Source organism: Hippoglossus hippoglossus, chromosome 13 (genome assembly GCF_009819705.1).
Source record: "Hippoglossus hippoglossus isolate fHipHip1 chromosome 13, fHipHip1.pri, whole genome shotgun sequence".
Taxonomy (NCBI): Eukaryota; Metazoa; Chordata; class Actinopteri; order Pleuronectiformes; family Pleuronectidae; genus Hippoglossus; species Hippoglossus hippoglossus.
The window spans coordinates 15,318,951-15,345,464 of NC_047163.1; the positions used below are offsets into that span (position 1 = coordinate 15,318,951).

General features: G+C 44.3%; 1 protein-coding gene across 8 annotated transcripts in view; it reads left to right on the forward strand.

Moving 5' to 3' along the window:
* The window catches only part of mecom (MDS1 and EVI1 complex locus), a 139,848-nt gene that overhangs the window by 91,368 nt on the left and 21,966 nt on the right, over positions 1 to 26,514 (forward strand). For 7 of the 8 annotated variants that reach the window (XM_034604520.1, XM_034604518.1, XM_034604519.1 and 4 more), the window contains exon 3: positions 21,211 to 21,345. In XM_034604520.1, the coding sequence (XP_034460411.1) occupies positions 21,211 to 21,345 (135 nt within the window). Of the gene's footprint in view, positions 1 to 19,048; positions 19,627 to 21,210; positions 21,346 to 26,514 lie in introns of those variants that run through there. The other variant, XM_034604525.1, reaches the window with a different exon arrangement.

The following is a 26,514-nucleotide window of genomic DNA, read 5'->3' on the forward strand; positions in this document are numbered from 1 at the left end:
AGGAGCGATATGGACTTAGTGACCTAGTCAAGGGGAAAGCAGGTGTGAGTGTGTGAAAGAGATAGAGTTTTTTTCAGTTGGCGATAATTCCAACACACTTACCTCTCTTGTGTGCAATTTAAGCGCAAATGCATGCAGCTTATACGACTAAAGCATAAAAGGAAAACAACGGCACACTTTCCACATGTCAGTGAGAGCAAGTTATTCACAAGGAGGAAACATCGTCCCAGCCAGGCAAATAAAGTCTCTCTGGAGCCGCTGTGACATCCCAGGGGACCAATAGCTAAGAATGATGGGGGAAGAGACAGCGTTTCACGACTCCAAGGCTTCTTCGCAGTAAAGCCATGTTGTTGTGTCGGTGAAAATGGATGGACAGATGAAGAAGTGAGTTGATGGATGAATGGATGGATGGATGGGTTGAGCTCAGGAGGAAGGCAGGCAGAACGTGAGAGAGGAGCAGGACAGTGGCAGAGGAAATTGTATACTCATCATGACATCCACCATTAACTGTGCTGCAAAACTGAGGTGTAACGAAATGAGGCGAGAGATACAAGAAAGATGAAATGACTCATATATTTGATGTTATTGTACATGGTTATGGTACATTCTTGTAGGGAATTTACTCAAACAAGTAGGTAACACAAAAACAAAGAACACTGCAGAAGCTCCACTGTTTTATGGGACAATTTTCCTCAATATTTAAAAAAAGATTTTTGCTTTTCGTGTGTCAAATCAAAATGGTGTAAAATGTGTTAATTTTTGTTCTTATGTTTGATTCCTAAATCCCAGCAGAATTTTTTTGTCATACTTGTTTTTCAAAAGAACATTCGTCTGAGATTTTGAAAGGGTCAAGAAATGTTCATTTATATGAATTAGAAAAATGAAAGGCTCTATGAATGAGCCTTGTGGAACTCCTTAGGAAATCGTTCTGTAGCCATGAGGAAGCGTGTTTCCCAATTTCACAAATGTTTGCCTCATATCCAAATAACCTTAACCATCTTTTTTTTTTTAAATGAGGGTATTCATCTATTTTTAAAAAAACTAATTGGTGAGAATGGAAAATATTTGAAGAAATTGATATATTAACACTTTCAAGTTTATTTCATTGTTGGACTTTCTATTTACACAGCGAACACTTTTCTGGCAGTTTCAAAATTAGATAAGGTCAAAAAATGAAAAGAAAATCATAATTACATAGCTGTAGCTTTTATCAACAAGGTATTTCTGTGTTGAGTAAATGAGGGAGGAAGATAAAAAGGCAGAGAACCTTCGGTACATAAGTGAGAAGTAACAAAGTACCAATGTGGTCCTATATATATTCCGTCTTGGTGTTCGTATTGTATTTCTATTGGTGGGAACAGAAGACAGTGATCTCCAAGGTACATTGAGAAGGCTCCAAACCCCATCGTGCTTTACGGATGAAGGCAGATGAAGTGCATGTCTTTGGACGTGTCTAGTTGGCAATTGTAAAAAGACAACTGGAGTTACTTTGTGAAAATAAGTAGAATAAAGTAATGGCTGTGAAAGGGATAGGGTCAAGGCCATGTCCATGGTAGTGCGGTGAAAGTAAGAGGCTGTGTGGGAATGACCTCACTGGGGCAGCTGGCAGCACTCCCTCACTTCTTTTGTCAACTCCAACCATTTGATGCCATTGAATCAGAGCAAGGCAGAGAGATTGAGAGAGCAAAGGCGAGTGCTAGTGTGAAGGTGCAGAGCAGCGTGATGCAATGTGAGATAGCAGCTGAGTGAGCGCTCTCTGTGTGTAAGTGAGTGTGTGTGTGTACTTGTACAAGCATGCAGTGTGTGGAGAAATGGCTAAATTTCCTCTAATCGCACCAGCAGGTCTATTATACCCTCAATCTCTCCATTATTAGCTCTCGCTCATCTCTCACCCTCATCCTCCTCATCATCACTCGATCCTTCAACCCTATTCTTTTATGTTGCCAGAAAGCAGAGGAGGAGGAGGTGACGGTGGTGGCGGTGTAGGGCGGGGGACTATAGGTGATGTTTTGAAGGCTTTGCAAGTTCCACACCTGTGGGTGTAAGGACAGTTTGTAACCTTATCTCCTATGCTTTGTGTGTCTGCTTTTTCTTTGGCGCTGGATATGAACAAATTGAGCATTGTGTTTAGGCAGGGGCCAGGAGGATTTCGAAGGAAGGAAGCCAGCGAGTCCAGGCTCTGCACAGCAGTAGCCTGAGACGGGAGATCAGGAGTGATTCCATGTGTAAGATTCCTTCCTTCTCACGGACAGTGCTAATGAAGTGTGTGCACCCTTTGTTAGACAGGCTCCTCACGCAGGGCCCGTTCTCTTACAGACACTCTAGACAAGACTCTCACAAACATCTTTTCAGCCTGTATTTTTTTTAACATCCGTAGGGGTAGAGCAAACAGATACTGCACTGAAAGTATGCCAGAAAGTTGAAGTAGGTTAAAATATGCGATTTAGGACGTATTGAAATAAGCTGTCTAATAGGTTTCACTGTAAAAACCAATCACCAACATTATTAAAATCTAATGTATCCATTAAAAAGTTGTTGCTTTTGTTGATAGATAATGCACAAAGAGACAGAAAGAAGGGATGAACCAAAGCTCAGGCCATGAATCACATCTGATCCTGTCATGGAGTATACTCGTGGCTTTTTTAACCTCTTACAACGACATGTTTCCAAATCTCCCAGTGTTGACGCAATTTCAGAATATACCTCCTAAGTGCAATTTCTTGTGTGCGTACAGCGGAGGGTTATGCCGGAGTCCATATCCACTGTCACGCTCTCTTGTCTCCGCTCTGTTGAATGCAGATGAGGGGGGAAATTAGCCAGTGTGGGAATATCAGAGGAGACAGATACCCGTGTCACCATGCATCCTAACAGAAAGACTCCTGTTTCCAATTATAGCCAGCTGTAAAGATAAAGCGGTGTGAGCAGCAAGACAATGGTAAAACCGCCCGTCTACGAAGTCCCGGTCTAGTGTTGAAGAGGGGGGGGTGAGTGGGGTGAGAGGAGGGAGCAAAGCTGGGAGGAGGTGATGAGCTGAGGAGTGAAGGAGGAGGCAGGATGATGGAAAGAGATGAGCCGGGGGAGTAAAGCAGTAAAGGAAGACAGTTAACAGGAGAGGAGGAATTCTGTCTGTATTTTTAGGCTTATCCTTTCTAAGGATGTTCACACACTGTCATGTGGGAAGATGTAGGGGCACAAACCACCATAAAATAAACACATGGGTCCAAATGAAAACTGAAAGTATTTATAATGTGCTGTGGCTATACTTCACTAGACAGAACTTGGGCAGATCAGGTCGATAAATCAGGCACTCCAGCTGTTGCTTTCTGTTTTCTTATTTCAAACGTTAACCTCCACTTCTATTATTACCACTGCCAAAGTCCTCATCCTGGTTCTCCCTGGGACTGGAGAAGCTACCGAGAAACTTCCAGGACCACAACTTGCGCTCCCTCGACCATTTTTACTCCTACTCCACACTCTATCTGTCTTGCTCACCCTAGCGTGACCCAAACATGCGGCCAGTGAATGCAATGTGTTTTCTGTGGACATACAGGGAAGGTATAGAGGCTCCAAACCAAACCTCAGCCATGCCAGGCCTTTGAGGGAAGGAGGGGCCCCTTTTTTGAGGAAGTCATCACAGAGTCCAAATAACAGGGCCGTCCCCGCCTGGGGCCCGCTGTCAGGCCAATGATCGATGGTCATAGTCTCAGATGCCTTCCCCAACTGGCCAGTGGTGAACAAAGAGGGGCAAATATAGAGACAGAGAAGGGGTCATCCCTGCCATGGAGGGTATGATACTCAGCCAGGGAGGAGGATGGAGGGAGGAAGAGAGCGAGGGAGGGAGGGAGGGAGGGAGGTAGTGTAAACCCCAGCATGTTGATTGCTAGTCTCTTCTTTGATTCAAAAAACAGACATGTCGTGCTGTTTTATTTCGTTTGTAACGTGTCCAGAAATTGTCAGCATTGAGGCAGCGCTACATTTTAGTGATTGCAGCTCCCGCAGCTGTGGCCACAGGAATGCAGCCTGCCTTCCTTGCCCTCTTCCTCTCCTCTCCTTCTTCCTGTCTATCTCTCATTCACGTCTTCTCTGGTTTCCTCACCTCTGTGCCTACCCCTCTTTCTCTCACTCTCTCTCTCTGCCCAGAGGCGATGACTCCGGCTCTTCTGGGAAATCTCTGATTAACACTGAGGCCTTTTTTTTCTTTTTTTACCAAGAAGGCCGTCTCTTTTCCCCCGTTTTCCGCTTAACTCCTCTTTCTAGCATTCAACACGCTCCTGATGTTTAGCCAACATCAGTCAGGCCTCTAGAGGAAGCTCTGCTTGGCTCAAGACAGAGAAAGACCCTGTGTTGTACCAAACCTGGGTGGTGATGTATGGTAACTCAAAAGACACAGTTTGTGAACAATCAATTAAATGAATGATGTGCCTTTGAAGTTTATGCTGCAAAAATAAAAATTTTGACCAAGCGATTTTTCTGATTCATTTTTTTTTACTTATTCAGGCAGATCCAGTAAGTTTTTTTTTTTTACCTGAGTGTTTTCATTGGCCAGCTCTAAAACCAACAAATGTGAATGGTCCTCTCTTAAAATCTGTGAATGGGCAAAAACAACCCAGGCTGCCAGTCTTGCTGTTATCTATTCCAAGCAACTGAGCTGAAAGCAGACAACTTATTTTAAAGGAGTTGCACAATAGTAATTTTCCCATAACTGCGCCAAGTACAACCTTGAACAACTACAGCCAATTCCAGATGTTTATAATAGGAAATCAACAGTGTTATCATTTGACCAAAGTATATATTTTTTCTTCTTTTCTCAGACAAATCATGAAGAGTGTGAACGAAATATAGTTTTAAGAGAAACTCAGGGTGATGTTTGTGGGTGAGTTCAGGCCAGGCCATGCTCGGCCCTGGAGTGGGAAGGTGGCCATTGTGAGAGCAGAGGAGCTGCACTGCCTTCAAGGCCCCTGACACACAAGCACTTATTGTTGTCTGCCCTCTCCATATAAGTCAAACTAAGCTGACTGAATGTACTTGACCCTTCACCCACTCCCTCTTTTCTCTCACACTCCTCCACTCTTCCTCTTATCCACTTCTCTCCTCCTCTGCGTGTGGTCTTGCTTTAACCACCTGTCTCCTTTACTGTCGGATTGTCCCATATCTCGACGGACATATAATTGAATCTGGTTTCTTGTACTTGAACCAGCTCAAGTGCGTTTCTCAGCCAAGAATCCAGAATTACTCTAGCTATTTTTTAGGCCTGTGAGATAGTTACCCAGGGCATCTTGACACTCCTCATCTTCATCATGAATACAACCCTCTCTCCCCAACACCTGGTGTTGGCCTATTACTGACCCAGGCTACTACTGGCCTCATCCTTTTGGAGAGGAGAGGAAGGGGCGCCAAGAACAAAAGCAGGAAAGAAAGGTTTGTAAGATTGGAAGAAATACACATAAATCACATATAAACCAATGAAAAGGGGGGAAATAAAACCTTGTATGAGACTGACACTATTTCAGAGAGTGTACATTTCATGGTCGCCTATTAATTGCGTCATATCCACTTTAAACGTGGTTCTGCCTGTCTGTAATATAACTTACGGGACAAACAACATATGAGGAAGGAAAAACACCCATTTAGCCAGTTAGCTGTTTCTTCTTCTCCCTGTTTGTATTGGTCACCAGTAATTGATCACGATTATTCATTACCATTTATAAGTAACATGAATAAAAGTTTAATACCTCAACCATGAACATGATTTGCATGTCGCATCAGGAAGAGTTTCATCTGCAATTGTGGTAGAGACAACAAGTCCCATGATCCCATGCTGCTTCACAATGCCATCACACCATAAGCCTTTGTTTTGATTGCGGTCGAAGTTACATATTGTACGTTTAAATAATTTCTTTGCTGTTTTATTATTAATTTCACTTCAGCTTAATTCAATTTCACATCAAACATTAAATTGAATAAATTGAATCCATTGAAATCAATCCCTAATTATTCTATTCTCCTTGGCTTAATTCAGCCAAACTTAATTGAGGTCGTAATTTAATTGAGTTCTGCCAGGAGGGATTAAAAACATACAACAAATCTACTGGCTATAGAACTCGTGCAGTCAAGCATCATGAAAATGGCATTTGATAAGCCCAAAGAGGGAGTCAGCTAAAAAAACAAATCACTCATCAGTGTAAAGTACATAATGATAAATGAATCAATCACTGGTTCTTTGACTCTTCAGTTTAGACACTCTGAAGTGGCACTGTAATAACTCTGGCTTTAATTGTTCTCTAGAGGGGTGACCAGGGCAGCAAATAATGGCAGCTGCTTTCCTCCCTGTGTGTCCGACAAAGATTTCAATCAGCTGTGCCCTGCTCATGCCAGCAACCGTACATACTGTTTCCCCCAAGCTCTGTTGTACTTGGTTCTTTTCTTACGTAGGGTTTGCTGCCAAGTCATGCTGTAGTACAGTCACTACAAAACAGATTCAGTGAAACTTAGCTGTAATTTCGCCAGGCAACAGATTTGACTTTTTCCTACCACAGATCGCACAGCATTGCTGCCATGCTGCTTTTAGACATTCTCTGAAGTCTGGACATATTCCTGAAATTTTCTGGAGGGGCTGTCCGTGAAAACGCAAATGATCAAGTCAGTTGCTCACAGACATTTGCTCTGTCAGAGTGAGCTCGTGTAAGAAGGACAATTGGATGGATCAGGATGAAAACATGGTGCCATACACATATATAGACAATGTTGATGAAAATGTCAACTTAAGATGGTGAGATTCAAGAGATCCTCCCTCGCCTGAATGTTCAGGAACATGTTCTGTTGTTGTGAACACGTCTGAATCGCACAATCTCCTGCTGCGATCTTCATATGTGAAAAGGCAAACTCCAGAAAAGGCCCGGAAAACTCTGCCCTGTCCCGTCCGGCTTCATTGTAGTATATTTATATAAGTGAGAAGCTGTGTGCGTATTTGGGCAAGTGTGTGTGTAATTGTGTAAAAACCTATCATGGTCTATCTGTGGAGTATGACTCTTATTGCAGTGGGTCATCTTCCACTCCGAGGGCCAGACAGCTAATTACCAGCCAGGAAATGAGTCTCTGTAGTGAGGATGATGTTTAGAGGAAATGACCACAGATGACCAACTGAAGAAGAGAAATGAGTGTGTGTGAGTGTGTACGTGTTTGTGATCCATGCTTGGCAAAATGGAAACTTCAGTGTGGAGCCTGCCCCCCCCCCCCCCCCCCCTTCTTAGAAATGTGATACTGCTGTCATGACTGAGTCTAAACTTCAAGTCTGAAGTGAGTCAGAGAAATATGTGATGCCCACATGAACAAAGAGGACAACTGAGAAAAGTTGAGTGAGTTGAGTGGCTGTGAGGGACGGCAGACCTCAGCTGCAATTTGTACTGTACTGCACCACTGGGACTTTAAGAAAAGACGTCTACTGTTGAACCAGTTCAGCAGCCAAAACTTCAAAATCAATGCTCAAGTGTTAAACTATTACATGCTGTACTTTACTTTCACTGAAAATCTAATATTGATGTCATACAGTGACACAGCTTACTAACATGTTTCTTGAAAACGTGTTAAGCATATTTGTCTTCCAATGTATTTTGAGGGCATTATCACACCTGAGAGTATGAACCAACCACAGTATTTAAATTCAGGTCTGACATTGTTATTTAGAGAGTGCACTAAAGACTTTTTTATGACATACGAACGTCCTCTTAACCTATGGGCTGCAGCTATCTATACTTGTTATTGATTGGTTTATAGACGGGCGTGCATCTGACATCAGCGTTTTGTCAATTCGGCGGATCGTAATCTGTCCGTTTGAATAGTGAAATTAATGAACCGGCCACTGTAATATCATTATGGTATTACTACCAGTATCGCCAAACTATGGTTCAGTTTGAGCCGGACAGAGACCAACTCTTTTTTTCAGACAAAATTTGGTCCATTGGTCCAGACCATGGGCTGAGGCACCTTTCACATCTGTTATTTTGGTTTGAACTAACCTGAAAAGTTCAAAGTGGAAACACCTCAGATAATGTTAGATTTTTCCGAAAGCACTTGCAAATCAGTTCCACTACACAAGCCACACAGTTGTTTTAGTCCTGTTGTTTTCCAGCTTTGTCAGTGCATTGTGTAGCAGGTTTGCAGGCGGGCAGCATTAGAGCTGAAGGAGTAATGCTGATCAGATGAGATATAGTAGGACTGTGCATGCATCAGTATGTGAGCATGTGTGTGTTATTCCTAATGTGAGGCCCATCATTTGGTCTGCTGCTTTAAAACAAAGGGGCTTTGGTCCAGTTTACTCCCATGGGGAGGCTACCTTTGGCCAGGAGAGAAGGCGAGGGAGAATGAAACCACGCAGCTTGTTGTGCTCTCCGCAGTCACTCCTCCACTACTTTATGGGAGGGTCAAGGTAGTTAACTAGTGGCAGGCGTTCAGATGGGTTCTGCTCTGACTTCAAACGGGGAACATTATGGCCGTGCGCGCTCACAGGATATTGCAATGTAAGGCCACTGAGCACGGCTGGGTTAGAGAGGGGAGGCTTTGTATCGAGGCCATTAGAGCCCTAAACCGGTACTAATGAAGCCGTTTCCTGTACAAACGGAGCTGCTCAGGGGAAACTGGCTCTAGCTTTTAATAAGGCCCTCTCCAATCCCAGTTAAGATGTTGGTACTTTTTTATCTGGGTACTGAGTGGGTTACCGCTGGTTCCAAGCAGAACCTCCCTTTGGAAAAGTTAATTACGCATGATTAATGGAGAGTTTTCCTTCCAATGATATCTGTGACAGCACAAAGCTGTCGTAAGGCTTGTCAGGCCCAATTCGAGCTGAATAAGTATTTATGTGATCGCATGTGATGGGCCTCCTCTCACCAGCACCAGCCCTCATCAATCAAGCCCTGCTGCTCGCAGTAGTGGGAAATTGGTCTATCAGCGCGGCTGCCTCTACCCCCCCCACACACACACACCCCACACCCCACACTGCTGCCACCACCGCCGCCACATCCCTCCCTCCCCATTCAATCAGGCCCGGGGCTACAATGCTTCTTTAGCTCTTACTTCTGACCAACGCAGGGGTCATGTGGGGGAAAGTGGGAGCCAGAGCTGAGCCCATCCATTACAGCTCTTGTTTCTCTCGGTGGCAGCCGGACGACGGGATTCTATTAAGAGCTCCGTCTATTCAGCACTGAGATTACACCAGGGCCCTCTCTCCGAGCACACCTCGCCGCCAACCCCCAAACCCTCACCAAAACCCTATACCCACCCTGGGGGCCTTATAGTCCCCCCCGCCCCCCCACCACCACCTCCGCCACCGCTGCAGCCACCGACAGCCCGCTGCAGCTCAGTCATGCGTCCCCCTCCCCTCCTCCCCCACCCTTTTTTTTTACACTTCCCAGTAGTAGTGTTGTTGTTTTTTTTCAGTAGCCAGAATGACAATAATCAGGGAGAGAAAGACAGAAAGAGAGAGTGAGACAGAAAGACAGAACAAGAAGCTTGGACAAGAATGAAAGCAGACACTCTAACCTGAACCTGTTCCTTGTTGGGCTGGGGACACACACACACACACACACACACACACACACACACACACACACACACTGACACACACTGTTCACCTGCCTGGGCAGCATTTGACTTGTAAGCACTGCCACACATACACACAGGCCTGCTGCAAACGAACACACACACACTCACACTCCAAACCCATATGCTCCCTCTCAAACAGAGGACATGGAGCTTCGGCACCTGGCTAAGAGACTGGGGGCCATCTCCACCACAGTATAAACACACTTAGATGGGTAACATCACAAACACGACTCCGCCGCAGTTACGTCGTAAACACCCCCGCCGACACCAGATCAAACCGCCACCCCTCCAAAGTTTAAGAAGCTCGTTTGTCTCCTGCCGGCCTGAAGAGACTCTTCATTTACTTGATATGTGTTAGCACTTGAGAGAGAGAAGGAGAGGGGAGTGCTGCTGGGGTCACGCCCCCTGCGTGGATGGATGGGGGTCTTCCTGTCAAGGAGAAGGAGAGAGACAGCTCTCCTGTCAAACAAACAGAAATTTAATACGTTGCCTTCTATCAGGACGTCCACAGTGTGTACATACTCGCTTTGGCTTGATTATGAATAACCCCCTCTGTGGTATAAACAAGTGGAGTGAAGGCATTCATCAGGGATAGAGAGGTAAGGGTGTGAAGACGGTGGAATGTTCTCTCCTCCGTTGAGAGACTGAGGAGAGGAGAGGAGACGAGGAAGGATGTAAAAGAGGATCTAGGAAGCCAAGAGTGTGATTAAAGAATAGAAAGCCAATAAGACAAGAGACAAAGCAATAACAGAAAGCAGAGGAAACAAAGAGAGGGCCTTGGCAGGGAGAGGGCACTCAGGGTGGGGCAGTGTGAGGTTTACTCTCGCAGCACTTCGCTTCATGGCCTGGAGTTGGCAGCCAGCGTGCGGGTTAACAGGATCGGAATGCTTCTACAGGGGCAGCATAATCAGCACCAACTTCCTCTGATTCAGAAACCGTAGGCCTTGTTCTCCGCCTCCTTTGTTTCGGCCGGGCTCCGCTGACAGCACGGAGGAAGCAGCCGTCTGACGGTCAGGGGAGATGTTGAATGCGTGTAAACACCGTATCCACGGAGGCAGAGAAAGAAACTGACAAACTTCGGTGCGGCTAATGCGTCTGTGCACCGATTGGCCGCCCGTGCCATCTGCGCGCATAGATGCACACACTTGTTTGTGTGTCTTGGCTGTGTTTTTTAAACCCACATTGCCGGCCTCTCCCAGTGAAAAACACGCAAGACGTGAGTAGAGGCGGTTGTGTGAGGGATACTCTGCTCATAAGCTCCATACTCCGTCAGGCCAGTCATCTCCAGCTGCCCGCATGAGACTTTTGTCTTTGTTAAATGTTGTGTGACAATGAGATTTTCCAAAGTGCCATCTAGATAAAGAAGTGGATTGAGAGAAAGAGGGGGAAAGAGAGGAGGGGGCGACTCCGATAAGAGCCGAGATGGTCTGGTCATAGTCCAGCAGCCCTTCATCACCGCTGCAGCCCCAGATATATCTCCCCTCTGTCTATGAAGCACTCACATGCACACCTTCATCACTTTGTCTCTCTCGCTCTCGCCTTCACAAACTAATACACACGCGCACAAACACACCTCTATTCCATCACTGCAGCTCTAGATCCTCAATCGATCCTCGCGTGCACCCCAGCCCCCAGCAGCAGACACCTGCAGGTGATTGATCCCCAAATCAGTCCCTCACAACCCCAGTGCAGTAAAAACCATAACAACCCATCATAAAAGCTGATTTATCTTCACCTAGCCCTGGGCCCCACTGTTAGAATATTAACCCAAAAGTGTATGACACCAGAATGATTGGTTTGGAATTGAATAAACCTGGGGAGTATTGACGCACATGTCTGATGGTTCATATCAAGTCTGAGTGCTGAAATGTGCCAAGTGAGATTGCATTATCTCAGAACACTGGTGCAGACACACACCCACGCATCAGAGAACTTTAGTTGTTTGCATCTGGTCTTGTATGTACAACGCTGCGTGCAGGAGATCTGTAGGATTCAATGTTGTCTTTGAAATACGTGTTGCTAGATTCATGATTGCTGCATGTACAAGCTCTTATTAAAAGTATACACATTTGGATTATTGTTTAAGTCACACAGGGATTTTTGTCTAATCTCTAATGTAATGCATAACAGCATCCTGCATTTTGAACATTGTATGTGATTTCTTATATCTTTGCAATGTTGCGATACAGTATCCTTAAATATATTTATGACAATGGCAAGATAAGATAAGATAAGATAATTGATCCAACGGCAGGTCAATTTATACATTACAGCAGCAGATAGTCAGAATGAGGAAGACAAGACAACATATAAAGGTATAAAAAAAGAATAAATGGGGCAATACAATAGAAAATATAATTAAATATATGTACATAAACCTTTCACTACAGATGAAAATATTTGGAGCGATATGCACTTGAGAAAAAAGTGCAGTGACACAGGATGATTGCAAGAAGATGTATAGTGTATTTATTTTTTAGTTTATGCCTGTATCAAGCATGCACAGCAAGTATGAGATATATATATATAAAACATATATGCAATATACATCACTAAATATAACTAAGAGTTTGAAATATTACGCAGCTCCTCTAGAGTCGTTAATGTTCAGTTTGAAATCAAACAAAAATACCATATGTCAATTTTTGAATTTTGTTTTCAGGGTGTTTATATGTTTGCATGTGTCGGTGCATTACTCCATGTGTGTGTTCCTGTAGGAAAACGGTGCCCAAGCCACATTTTAATGAGAGCGTTGGCCTGGATGCCAGAGGCATGGTGCACTGGCAGCGGCGGCAGCGTGTGCCCTGTACTCAGCGGTGCAACAAGCTTGCAGGTTAAATATAATCCCAGCCTAACTCAGGGGCCTCTTTGATGCTACTGAAAGCCAGTGAAGCCTTTAATGGGAGCCACTCTGTGTCCCTGTATGTTATGAGCAGGCCGCCTCGGCGTTCCTTCACTTCAGGTTTGCTGCAACTGATTTGTTGTTTTTCGAGTTAATTCTGACTTTAATCATGGCTACATACACTGAGCTGAGCAGGGTAACAAGTGTGTGTGTGTGTGTGTGTGTGCGTGTGTGTGTGTGTGTGTGTGTGTGTGTGTGTGTGTGTGTGTGTGTGTGTGTGTGTGTGTGTGTGTGTGTGTGTGTGTGTGTGTGTGTGCTCTCACAAATTGCTTATGCTTTGCACTTACTCAAGAACATTTTCTCACTTTCTCACATTGCAGTTTTGACCACTTGTAAATTTTGGCTAAGAAATACCCATTAGTCCCATTTGTCATGTTTCACTATGTTTTTCTCCCGCAGTACAACAACATGAGCCTTTCTTTTCTTTTCTTTGCAAAAAAAAAAGGGAAAATACCCAAAACTAGCAAGTATATGAAACGGTCTGTGTATCCATGAATTTCTCCACCTGCCCTGCTTTTAAAAATAATATATTTTTCACCAAATTAAGTAATCTCTCTGACAAATATGAACAGGTTTTCAGTTGTAAACGCTAATAGAGAGGTTGTATGAGAAATCTCGATTTCATTAGCTTCATTGAATCATTTTTATCTTGTTTCTAAAGTTGGCTTACACCCTACATTTCTCCAGTGCCCCCTGACTCCCTTTTCTTTTTAATCTCGTATGACATGTTGTAAGTACCAGCACTTCACTTAATCTCCAAGGACAGGTCAGAACAAGACAAGATAACTTGGCCTGTCTTGCAACCATACACCATTTCCTCCTGTCACTGAGCCCAACTAAAAGTATAGCCTATCGTCTGATATCCGCCAACATTAAAATATTAGCCTTGCAATTAGACACGGCGTATGAAAAGCAGATCATCGCGGCGCTGCAGCGAGAGCCCCGACTTTAAAACGTGAGACGAGAGCTCAATAAACGTAATGAATGTGTGACACTTGAACATCTGAAGTGCCGTGTTCAGTTCCACACGGCTTTTTACCTCTGGTACATAAAAAGGGTCTTTTAAAGATGATATCTATGAGCGTTTTAGAGCCAATTTGTTCACCCTGCGGCGACCGGCAACATACTCTAATTACCTCCACCCACCAACCCACTCACCCCCCCCCACCCCCTTCCTCTTTTACTTCACTGGACTGGAGTGGGACGGAGGGGCGGTGGGGGTTGTTTAAGTTTCCAGCCTGTCTCGTGCGCATAAGAGCCATGCGCCCGCTGAATTTATGCTCGGAAAACGTGACCTCTGACCCCCTGCGCGGCTTTATCGCACCCCGTAGCCCACATACAGTGTGGCCCTGTGTGCATGAGGCTAGGCGAAGGAAGTGTCTGTGATTACCACAGCCTGTGCTACTTTCTATACATCACCCCCACCCTTTTCGAAGACCCCCAACTGCAGCCACATTCCAGGTACTGCTCCTCAAGGAACAACAGCACACGTTTGGTTGCCAATCATCGTTAAACGGAAATTTGAAAGTTGCATTTCCCACAAGCTTCATCTTTGCATCCACGCCTTCCGCCGGGATGCTCAAAGCATTTTTTAACAGTAGCTTTGCTTTGCTTTGCTGCTCTTTATAATTGACTGAGCATGTCCTGTTGCAGTGCCTGGTCACGTCCCGACATTCCTGCTGTCAGTGTTGATTTTAGCACAAGCAACGATATATCTCATTCCCATCGAGGGGCCGCTAAACATCACATTTATTCTAGTTAAACATCCATGATACAGAGATGAGTGTATTTGCACCATTTAATCCAGCACTTCTGCATCTGCACTTCAGATTACAACGCTCACTGGGTGGATATTATTGTTTTTTTTTGGTTGATGTTTTTCATGGAATGGATATAATTCCAAATCCTTTCTCTATTTTCTCTTTCTCTTTATTGATCTGCAGCTATAGCTCCACAATATGCAGTATCCCTGTGTAAAAGGCCCCTGTCACTCCTGCTCTGAAGCTGCTAAATGAGATTAGATAGTTTATGTCTTCTCATAAATCCTCTCAAGCGAGCATCATGTCCTGTGATGTTCCGCCTTGTTCCAATATTGACACTTGTCTTCATAAACTTGACGGAAGGAATACAAATGCCCTCGTGGATACAAATGGGCTCCTTCACACCACGAGAAGAAAGCCCCCTATTGATAAGATAAAAAGTGTAATCTTTTAGGGTATGACTGAAATAAATGATATATGGAAATCTCTACGCAATGCTCTGGTTGAGCTGTCACTGCAGCTAGATGTGGAGAACAGACAAAACCGAACAAGCTGCTGCTCGGGGGCTTGTTCCTCCGCAGGCCGCAGAATTTGTCAAGAAATCATCCCTCTCTCTTTTTCTCTTTCTCCCTCTCTGTCGGAATGCCTGGCTGACCCCCGGCAAATGAAAATAATCCAAAGTAATTAGAAGTGAGCTGGTCTGGTCCTGAGAGCCCCCTGACGGCCGGGTAAACATGGCGGAGGAGGAGGGCCGGGAGGGGGCCCCGGCCCAGCAACTAGAGGCAGGAGGGAAGGAGGGAGGTGGTGGTGGGCTTGGGGGGGGGGGGGGGGGGGGGGGGGGGTCTGACCTTGTCCACATAAAGCAGTGATTTATGAAGTGCAGGGCACAGCAGCAGGGCTTCTGTCTTCTCCCGCAAAACCAAATTACTGAGGTGGAGATTAACACGCCGCGCTCACAACGGGCCTACTTCCAGAGCCGAGGAAATTTTTTATTTACATTTTTCCCCTTTCATTTCCTCTGGTCCTGTTTTAATGGTAATTGGGCTGTATGTGGACACACCATGTCTGTCCCCTGAATATATGTGGAACTCCAGGCCACACACTTATTGTATTGTATTGCGTCTAATCTTGGCTGAGGGGTTGTGGTAATTGAAGGAGAAGCAGAAGAAAAAAAGTTGCGCAAAACTGTAGGTTAACTGTTCTGTTTGAGCTGCAAATGAGCTTTTTACCACTTGATTGAATCGGCCCACATTAAAAGCACAAAAATTAAATGTGCATGCAGCAAGGGGGGCGCGTGTATACAGAGGCATGATGGAGACTTAATGCAGCTTTGCGCCGGTGTCAATGGGAGGTCTCGGCCGTGAATGGTGGAACTATTTCATGTGGATTTGGCTGCGATATTTTTCTTTCTCTCCTCTCTTTTTTTGGGTGCTTTTTTCTCTTTTTCTTTCCGCTCTCCTGGAGGATGTGCTGGAATGCACCACCACACAGGCCTGTGCGCCCTGTTTCCATGTGGCCCCCTCTCAGAGCTCTGCAGCGGGCACACGGCTCTGCAGCAGCTCGATGCATGGATGGAGTCAGTTTGCAACCCACTCGGGGATCCCCCCTCTTCTTCTTCTTCTTCTTCTTTTTCTTCTCCTCCTCCAGCATGCATGGTCTGATCTGACATTACATGCATGGTGCTAAAGGAAATCTTATTTTCTGTACCAGAAAAAAATTAATATTGCTGCAAAGTTATTCAAAGCTGAACCTCAGAACAAATGAGATGCTATTGATCATAAAAATTATTTGTGTATGAATCGTTTTGTGTGTGTATGTGTGTGTGTGTGTGTGTGACTGATCTCCTAAAAACAAACAAGAAAGCCTGCAAGCAAAATAAGCCACGGGCCCATTATAAGCAATTGAACCTCCTTTTAAAAAAATTTCACAGCACTTTAAAGCCTCGGCACTAAACATTATCCGGATGCTGTACGTTTTAAGAGCCATTTAAATAAGTATGAAATGCTGTGTGGTATATGATACAGTCGGAACTAACATACCCTGCAGCCTGCATGTGTTTGTCTTTGTAATTTGTTGATAAACAGCTTTTTCTCTCCAGCAGCATGTCAAAATCATTATGATAAAGGCGTGGTATAATTCACATTAAATAGATCTGTTTCATCTCACAACATCAGAACAGTGTTTATGGCAGATTGCTGGAATAAATAATAATAATAAAAAGAGCCATGCCTCCTCGAACATCATTCATTTATTAACAAATGAACAAAGTGTTTTAAATTCCCCTCCATCCAGCTTTTATAGCCGCTCACTTCAGGTGATTATATATTCAAAGCTCCCCCCCCCCCCCCCTGTGCAGCTGAATCCTTCATGGCACCGTCCAGCTAACCTGACACATTAATGTAGATGTTTGGTGCTGCAATTCACAGAGAAATTACAGACCCCCCCCCCCCATCCCAATATAGTAAGTCAGAAAGCTGAACAAGTCAGATTCACAGCTCAAAAGTGATCCACTTAGAAAGTTAGATTTGGCTATGGCTGCCAATTTTCTTAAATCTGAAACCTATGACCCTTAAAACTCACAAACCTGCTTGTGGGGATGAAAAATAGTGCAACTGCTTATTATAGCGTCATAAATAGACATATTCAAATAATCAAACTTTATTTCTTAGATGCACGCAGTTTTTCCTGAAATGCACAGATTATGTTTAGCGGTGTTCACTACATGACAAAAGCAAATGCAATCATGATTAACTGTGGTTTTTGTCAACTTAAATGTTCAACTATGAATTCAAATATTTTAGTTTAAAAAAAGTTTCATTTCAGTTGAGCCCGCCATCTCCTGGCAGGGGGAAATAACTGCAAGCATGTCTTCATATTAGTGGGCCATGCAGGCTCAGGGGGTCCCGCCACAGTTACCCCCAATTTACCCCCACGTGAAGCCACAAAACCCCTGCGTACTTATCCTCTTTTTTCAGACATTTTCTCCGTATTTAGAAGAGAGAAAAAAAAAGAAAGCAAGTAAAAAGAGCTCGAACCCCTCTCTCCTCTCTCCTTCTCTCTCTATCAGGGCCAGAGAAGCCATGGAGCAATCACTTTCCCAGATTACTTGTATTTAATACACAATGCATCATAAAACAAATCCCTCATCCTGACAGGAAGAAAATAGAACAGCTCATTCGACTTGAGCTTTCCCAATTTATGGCTAAATTAAAAAGGCTTCCAACAATGGACAAGTCGAAGGGAGGCAGGAAATCAATGACCGGGGCGGACCGGGGTCCCTCCTCGATTCTCAAGAAGCTGAGCGAGACGATGGGAATCGGTGGCGGGGTCCCTGCCATATTTACACGTAATTTTTTTTTCCTGTCCTTCCTGCACATTTGCGCCGCGATTTTTACCTAAAACAATGGACATTATCTGGGATGGAAGGTCAATGTCACATGAGCGAGGCGCGTTATCCATCATCATCTGCTCCCATCAGCCAAAGTCCTGTCCCCTCTCTGTGGCTTTATGAGCTGCCATAATACAGTCCTTCTGCGCACTGACGACCGGCACGTTTCTTTCTTATTCTTCATACCAGAACATCCAGGTTTAATCCGTGTTTCTTCACAGTTTCAGGCTCAGCTTTTAGCCCAGAAATGTAATTTAAACTGCACCAGATTCTGCTTTTCTTCGGGCCGCTGCAGGTGCACGCTCACAGGCCAGAGCTGAGAGGAAAGTAAAGATAAATAAAATCAAGACTGATGCAAACACCAACAAATTCAACATTTCCGTTTTTTTCATTTATTTTTATTTTTATGATCATTAAAAATAAAAAATCCTAGTTCGTTTATTGTAGATTTGGGGGAGGGGGTGCACGAGTATCATTTACCTTATTTTAACAACCTGCAGCATTTGTTGTGCGCGTCACAGATAAGCAGGTGATTAGGTCAGTGTTTCCAAAAATGTGGCTGAGGGACTCCTAAATGGTCCTTGTGGAGTTTCCTTGGGGTCTGCGGGAAACTCCCAAGTGTAGTTGTTACATGACACGAACACAATTAGAGAATACGGAGAATTTTCTATAATTAATATTAGATTTATTTATCGTCTCATTCTGTTCCTAAAATGCATCTCAGCTGCGCATCATTGGATCCTGATAACAAATACTAGAAAAGCGTTTTTTTATTTTTTTCAGTTGGGATGTTCAGGTTAATAATGTCATAAAACGGTCCGTGAACCCGCGCCGGCATGTTGTGTAAAAAGTTTTGGGAACACGTGGATAACGATTTGCCTTTGATGCTTGTGTCGGTTCATTAAAACGTGCCGCCTGTCTTTGTGCGTGTGTGAGTGTGTGTGAGTGTGTGTGTGTGTGTGCAGTTCATCCCTTCAGAAGCCCCATCCCGACCTCTCCCTGACCCCGCTCACCCTCTCCAACCCCGGACCCCTGTCACTTTAAAATTTACTGCGGAGAGGAGTCGCTTCCGACCCGGGGAGGACAGGGGAGCAAAGGACGGTCCCCGGTGCTCCTCAGAGTCGCCTCTCTCGGAGGGACGAACGTGCCTTATTATTATTATTATTATTATTATTATTATTATTATTATTATTATTATTATTATTCCTTTATACCGAGACAAAACATGACAGAGAAACATCACACAATCTGTCCGGGACGCGCAAAGTAGAGTGGGGGGGCGATACTTGAAATCTCCCCCCTCCCTCCCTCCCTGTCCTCCCCCACCACCGCCGCCCGAATCTGTCCGCTATCATCCGAGGAGAGAGAGGGGGGGTGGGGGTGGGGGGGGGAGGAAGAGAGGAAGAGAAAAGTTGAATGGCTACTAGAGGACACCTGGGTGCGTCAGGACAGGAGGGGTGACACGAGAGGAGCGGACGAGCCGAGCGAGGCGCAGCCACAATGAAAAGTTGGGAGCTGGGTGTTGATGCACCGGAGGGGATTTAGTTGCGACCCCGCGGATGTCTGCGTGACAGTGAGGGGGAAGATCGACCGAGTCTGCGGTGTCTCCGAGACAATACTGCGCGAGAGCGTGAGAGAGAGAGAGAGAGAGAGAGAGAGAGAGAGACGGGGGATCTACTTTTACGCACGGCGCGGTGTCCGAGGGACGGTGAAGCGTGCGCGCACCGGCGAGGAGTCGACTCGTCCCGCGGAGTGAGGACGCGAAGAGACACCGAAACAAAAACACAGCCACACGCTGGTGCTTTCTTTTTTTTTTTACTTTTTAAAAAACTGGAGAAGGAGCCATAGAAGAGACGATTTTTAGTTTTATTGTTTATCCTCCGCGTTTTTTTTGAATCACTTTTCCTCTCGGTGAACGACGCGCTTATTATCCCAGGAGGTTTTTAAGTGTGACACGCCGGTGCACAAGAGTTTCAACGGTAAGAGGAAACCACACGAAGAGGCTCCGTTTGTTTTATGAAGCGATTTGCACCGAGAGCAAATAACAAGACAAGTAAAGCTGCTGTTCTCTGTTCGTGTCTTTGTAAACTTAAGTTAATTTCATGAAAAGACCTGCAGCTCGTTTATTTGTATAGATCCAGTGTTCCTCTGCACAAAGGACTTTCTACAACCCAAATATTTATTCAGTGCCAGGTTATAGATGACACAGTGGTGATTCAGTTTTCTGCTTCCCAACATGATCGGCTGTGTCTCCCGTCTATTTCTTATCACTCGCGGTTTCCCTGCAGTTGATTTGTTTCCCTGTAAAGTTTACAGCTGCTGTGTGATGAATATGAACATGTTAAAAAAATGACGTCAAGCTGTTTACAATCCATCCAGAGAAATGTCGCGTAAATATTTCGTAAATCCACTGACCTCACGATTTGCATAATAATTCACTTCATTGTGTTTATTGTTGTTTTGCTCTTGACGTGTTTTCAATTGTGTTTTGGATCACAGCAATGCAACAGACTCATTCCTTTATTATTATTGTCTTTGTTATTATTTATAGCATTGATTATTATTGATGCTATTATTATTATTGTTGTTATCATTCTTATTTTAATTAGTATGAGTACTAGTAGAATTATTATTATTGTTAAGATCCTTCTAATTTGTATATCCCTTAGGCCCATAAGAACAGATATTATAGGTAGTTTTGAGAATTTATTCGTTAAATCTGCATTTTCAAAAACGAATTCAAACAAGCAACTATAAAATCTTTTAGCTGCACCTTTTTCTAAATTTTTTCGTTTTTTTTCGTTTATTAGTATGATAATACAATAATTATTAACCAGAGCTGATAGTGAACTTAAATTAGCTTTTATTTGTTGCATTCCATATATTTATTTCCAAACATATAAATACATTTGCTTTACAGGGGTTTTACCTTCTGATTTTGGTGCTGATTTATTATTGTCACTCAGAATCATGAAAAACACAATAAAATTTACATAGTTTTATTGCTGTAATGGAAATGACACAATTCATTGAAAGCTTATCCAGGTTTTTCTTTTTTTAAGTAAAAGATGCCCACATATTTATTGCACATTTTATTTAGTTTTCTTACATTTATTGTTATTATTTTGTGGTTTTAAGAGTTACAGTAATTTCCTTTATAAATTAATAATAATAAAATACATATATCTATATAGGCCTATACTGGAGATCATTTTTGCCAACAGTCTCTAATACACATGATTATTTTCTATATTATATAGCAATTACATTGCCTTTTTTCCCTCTATCCAAACCTGTGTGTGTGTGTGTGTGTGTGTGTGTGTGTGTGTGTGTGTGTGTGTGTGTGTGTGTGTGTGTGTGTGTGTGTGTGTGTGTGTGTGTGTGTGTGTTGCTGCATGCCACAGACCAACTCCTAACATTTGAGTCTTATTTCTCAGTGGGAGGTATGTGGTTAGTCAGTGTTTGGACACAGTAACCTGGACTGATACTGATCAAAGTCTGATCTCTCTCTCCCTCCCTCCTTCCATCTCTCTTCCTCCCTCTCTCTCCCTCTCTCTCTGCAGATCTTGGATGGTTCAGGCCATGTGAAATTTTGTGTGGATGCCAGCAAGCCAGATATCGGGAGCTGGCTGAAGCACATCCAGTTTGCCCCTGTGGCCACGCAGCACAACCTGACAGCGTGCCAGATAGATGATCAGGTACGTGGAGACACTTGCAGCGCGCCGCCTGGCAGACCAACAACTTCAGCGAACACACACGAGTCGAATATGATCTGAAGACACACATGTGGATGACTTGATGTCCCCTCATGGTGCCGTGTCCTCCTCTGAAGCTACACGCTGCTTTTATTCAAACACAGCTCCGGTGCCAGAAGGCTTCCCTGTATTTTCCGACGGCTGTCCCTGTCTGCGCGCTGCTGTGTTAAAAGGTGTTATTGTGATCTGAATCAGATTGTCCCATGAGCGGCTGGCCCACCCTGCCTTCACCTCACTTCACACACCCACACACCCACACACCCACAGCCCTCTCTGCGCTGCACCACCAGAGACTCCTCACTATCTGTGCGTGTGTTTTCCTTCTGTAATTGTGCGCTGGCTTCTGCCCGTGCAAGGACCACAGGGCAGGATCAGAGGAGGACCGCTCCACAACACTTCCCCAGTACCACTTGCGATATAAACTCTCAGATATGCCAGGAATGTCGCAGTGCCTTTTGCTGCTGCTCACCTGGTCTGTGCAGGGGAGGTGTGTGCTGAACGCACGTGTGGGCCCGTTCGCCCCAGTAATCCCAGCGCCAACAGTGGCTAAACTTTATTTGACACGTGTGTTCGAGCAAAGCGTGGCTTGACCCGAATGAAAAAACATAATCTGGGTTGCGTGTTTGTCGTCACTTCTCACTGGTGGTCTGCTTGAGTGTCACCCGATGAAATACAAGCAGAACAAAGTACACGTTTATTACAATAATCCAAATACAGTGGTGGCCTTTTGGAAATGCAATTACACTTTAAAAGTCAACTTCATTGTCAATTCTGCCACCTACCCAGTGTAAACATATAAGTACACAAGCTACGTATAAGTACACAACATATAAGTGAGCAGGCAAAAGGGCACAGGGTAGATTGGATATTTCCCAGATGATGATTTTGGTTTCGTTGGTCATGAAATACTTTTTACCCAACAAGTAAAAGTGAACAAATCTCCTGCTCCTCCTTCACACGTCTCTGTTCCTCTCACCTTCCCTGTGCTCTCTGTAAAGCACTGAAGGGAGCACATAGCCCACAATGGGAGGGGAGAAGAAAAGATGCTTCCCAGTAGTACTTACCCACTCTCGTTTAAAAAGAAAAAGAGACAATCAGGCAGAGGGAGCTTTCCCCCGAGCTGCCCTCTCCTCGAGGTGTGACTCGCTGTCAACACTGCGGTTCTGCTCGGGTGCCCGTGTAAGGCTCAGACAGGTCACGGACATGGCTATGATGAGGTGATTGTTAAGTATTACACACTGTCACAACACGGCACAATGTGGTGTCTTTAAGCCTTCCGGGCCGACATTGGTGTTTTTGAAAACACACTGTAGCGTCTCACAATGGCTGTCTGTAGGTGCAAAATGAATAGACCAAGTGGGGGTGGTCTTGTAAACCTGCTGTCAGTTTGCAGGGCGTCTGTGTGTGTGTGTGTGTGTGTGTGTGTGTGTGTGTGTGTGTGTGTGTGTGTGTGTGTGTGTGTGCGTGTGTGCGTGTGTGTGCCTGTGTACATGTTTATGTGCTCGGACTTGTTAGTGTGTGAAGTGTTTCATTATGTATTTGAAGTGTGTGTGTACACACCTGTAAGTGCCTGTGTTTCTACATGTATGCATGTGCGAAGTCTTGCATTTGTGTGTGTGTGTGTGTGTGTGTGTGTGTGTGTGTGTGTGTGTGTGTGTGTGTGTGTGTGTGTGTGTGTGTGTGTGTGTGTGTGTGTCTGTGTGTGTGCATTTAGTTTGGATGGTTAAAGTTAGGGTAAGAGGTTAGGGAATGTATTATGTCAGTAAGCGTGCTCACTAAGAGAGAAGTACAAACGTGTGTGTGTATAAATGCTGTAGGACTGTGTTTTTTGTTCACTGTGGTTCAGATGACTCCCCGAGCTGGAAATGTTTAAACACACAGTACCTGATTCCAACAGGTTTTTACTGCCACAGTGAAATTCTGAGTCGCAACCACACATTACACACTGGCCACACATATGTGCACCGTCACCAGCTTTCCACTGAGGGGCCTGACGGAGCAACCTCACACGATCTGCTAAATCTTCCCTCAGAACCAATTCTAAATCTCCTCACATAGTGTCATCCGGCCGAGATGATTTGTTGTGCGATTTATTACGAGAGGGCGCCGCACGACGGCCGCAATTTCCAGGTGTGTTGGTCATTATTTAGTCCTCGTTCCTCTCAAGCACCAATTTTAGGCCTGCCAGTGTGAGAGAGTAAAGCTGGCCTCTGTCCTCTTATTTCTGACCCAGTTCTGTTTATCATAAAACTTTATGAGCAATCTCTGGTAGGTGAGGGGTGGGGGGGGGGGAGAGAGAGGAATGAATGAGTGAGGAGAGAGGGAGGAAAAAAGGCCTGTTTTGTCTTGACTGGAGGAAATGTTGGGGATAAGACTTTGCTTTTCTCCTCTGGTTCTCCCTCTCAGTTTATTTTTTCTGCCAGATCTAGTAGATTGCATAGCGCAGTATAAAAGATCTATGTTTTGAAACCACCTGCAGAAATATTGTAGAAAAATTATAGATTATATTTGTTTCTCTGTGATGCCGACTTTCGCTGTAAATTCAGTATATTTAAGTGCATTTAAATTTGTTGGCTTGAGTTTAATGCCTTTTCTATTTTATTGCTTTATATATTGGACATTGCAGAGTGGACAGAAACAGGAAAGACTGGAGAGGAAGGAGATGGCAGGTGCTGCAGTTAGTGAAATCTGTAGTTAATTCAACGCGCTATAAATCGTGTTTAATTCATTCTTTTACAAATAGAAAACAGCTTTCTGAAGAGAATGGGATATTTTGCACATTTGGCTTTTAATTAGAAACTTGCATTTCTTAAAATGCAGGAAATAACAAGGAAACTTGGACAAGATCATTTGTAACAGTTAAATCTTTCATCTGTGGCCTGCAACCTGCTGCTTCGACACAGAGCTCCACTTCCCCTGATATCCTCATGTGATTGGATACACTACAGCCTGAGCATTGCTTTACATAGATTCCCTCCATGATCCCCTGTGCTTTTGTCGTTAAGATAATTACAGCAATTAGTGGTTTAAAAACCCTTTACTGCGCTGTGGACTCTACTGATTCAGTTGAAAGAAAAATGGATTAAAAGTGTAATTACCATCATCCAACGAGGCCCTGAAGAGCCTCTCATAAGACAGTGCAGAGGGATATGAGCGTTAATCTCATCCGCTCTATTGATTCTCACTCGCTGTTGAGTGGAATGAAGTGACGGAGGGGCAAATTAGCAAACCCCCCCCCCCCCCCCCCCCCCCCCCCCGACGGTCATTCGCTATGTAAACACACTGAAGGTGAAAGCGTGACGTGAACATAACTCACTGAGCTTATTCACGTTTCGGGAAAAGAATCTGGAATTCATGGTTTTGAAAAAAAGAGGTGGCTTGTATATAGATTGCAACAAAGTACATTTTCATATTTTTGGCTTGGAACGGTAAACATTGATGATTCATCCTTTATGAGATACCAGAACGTTTCTGCTTCTTCAAAAGGTCACTTTCCCACAGCTCAGTCCAACGTGAGCAGAACGACGTTGGCTTCTTCACACGTTCGTCCAGTTTGCTGGAACCAGCTGTGCATTGTGTGCTGCGGCTCTTCACTGCTATCGAGGATTCATTTAGATGCCAAGTGATGGGGACTGCCAAACGCACTGTACATGTTGCACGACCCTGTCAGCAGCAGGGAGGTCACAACACATGTGGACATGCAACGTCATGCAAACAGTGTTATTGGATTACTTGTCTAAGCCTTTTTGAAGCATATTGTTGTATCTAATGCTTTTTTTTAATGCTAGAAATGTGAAGCTATACTTTACGTTCTTTTCCAAGACATTGAGTTTTTGCTCCAAGGGCAGTGCCCAGATTCAAGAGTTCATCTTGGCAGGGCAGCGTCAGTGAATGGCATACCTGTCCAATGAGCTCTGTGTGAGCGAGGAGTCGGCCAACAGGGTGCGACCGGGGGAAAATGTGACTGTGTTTACTTTGCTAATGACTAATGGTGTCAAGGTAACAAAGCAGTACGATTGTGGCCTCTGATCCTCTCGTGGTTATAACCTTTGACAGAGTGTGTGTGTGTGTGTGAGTGAGTGAGTGAGTGAGTGAGTGAGTGAGGGAGATAAGTGGTCAAAACATGAAGTTATATAAAGTGAAATCATAATTTTGATGTTGCTTTTGGTTGCAGTGAGAATAAGTAATGACCTTTACGTTGTGGCAGCTGCCATCCACAGCTGGAACCAAGACGACCAGTATACAGAGTAACCTGCTATTTTAAGCCACTGTGTGTGTGTCTGTGTCTGTGTGTGTGTGTGTGTGTGTTTAGTTGTTGTTGGCATATCCATGACCTGCTTTAAGGAGGACCTCTTTATGATCAAGCAGAGTATGACTCGCTGTGTGTTTGTTTATCTATGTGTGTGTTTTCACTGTTTATCCATAGCGACCCCTCGTGGGAAGGGCTAGAGCTTTTTTGGGTAATTCCCGTCATATTTGTAATTACCCTCCCGTTTCTGGTCAGTCACTTACTCTATGCCAAAATACGTCTCCTCATGTAGACAGAGAAACAGAGCTACAGATGTTTATTGATCACTTAAAGAGAGCAATCAAAGGTCAAACTCAGGTTCTCGCTGATGCTCTTCTCCACTACTTCGACATATGTTTCTTAATTACCCCCCGTTATTTCTGAAACGTACAGAAATTATAGACTTATAGTTGCGTTCTACCTTGAACTCGTGCTCTTGTGTTTATGAACAAAGTGGTTTTGACAGCATCCATTAAGTTTTATGTTCCGAGGCCTCAGTCCACGCCCTGGTAGCTTTCCAAAGAGCCTCCCTCCTCCAGCCTCGGTATCAGTCTCTCCGAGCGGAATCCCTGCAGACGCTCGTGTCTGTTTGAGCCGCTGCCTGATTGTCTCTGAATCACAATATTTTTGTGGCCTTACAGAGGTGACAGACACAGGAAAGAGAATGTGTCTGTTTGCATATGTGTGCTTCATGAATGTTTGCTCATTTGTGTGTCTGCGGTGGAGACAGACGTAGGAGTTGGGTTTGTCAGTGACTAAAGCTGCTGTTAAGAACCTCACTGCTCAGTTCTCTTTATATTTATACTAATGCGATTGACACTTCT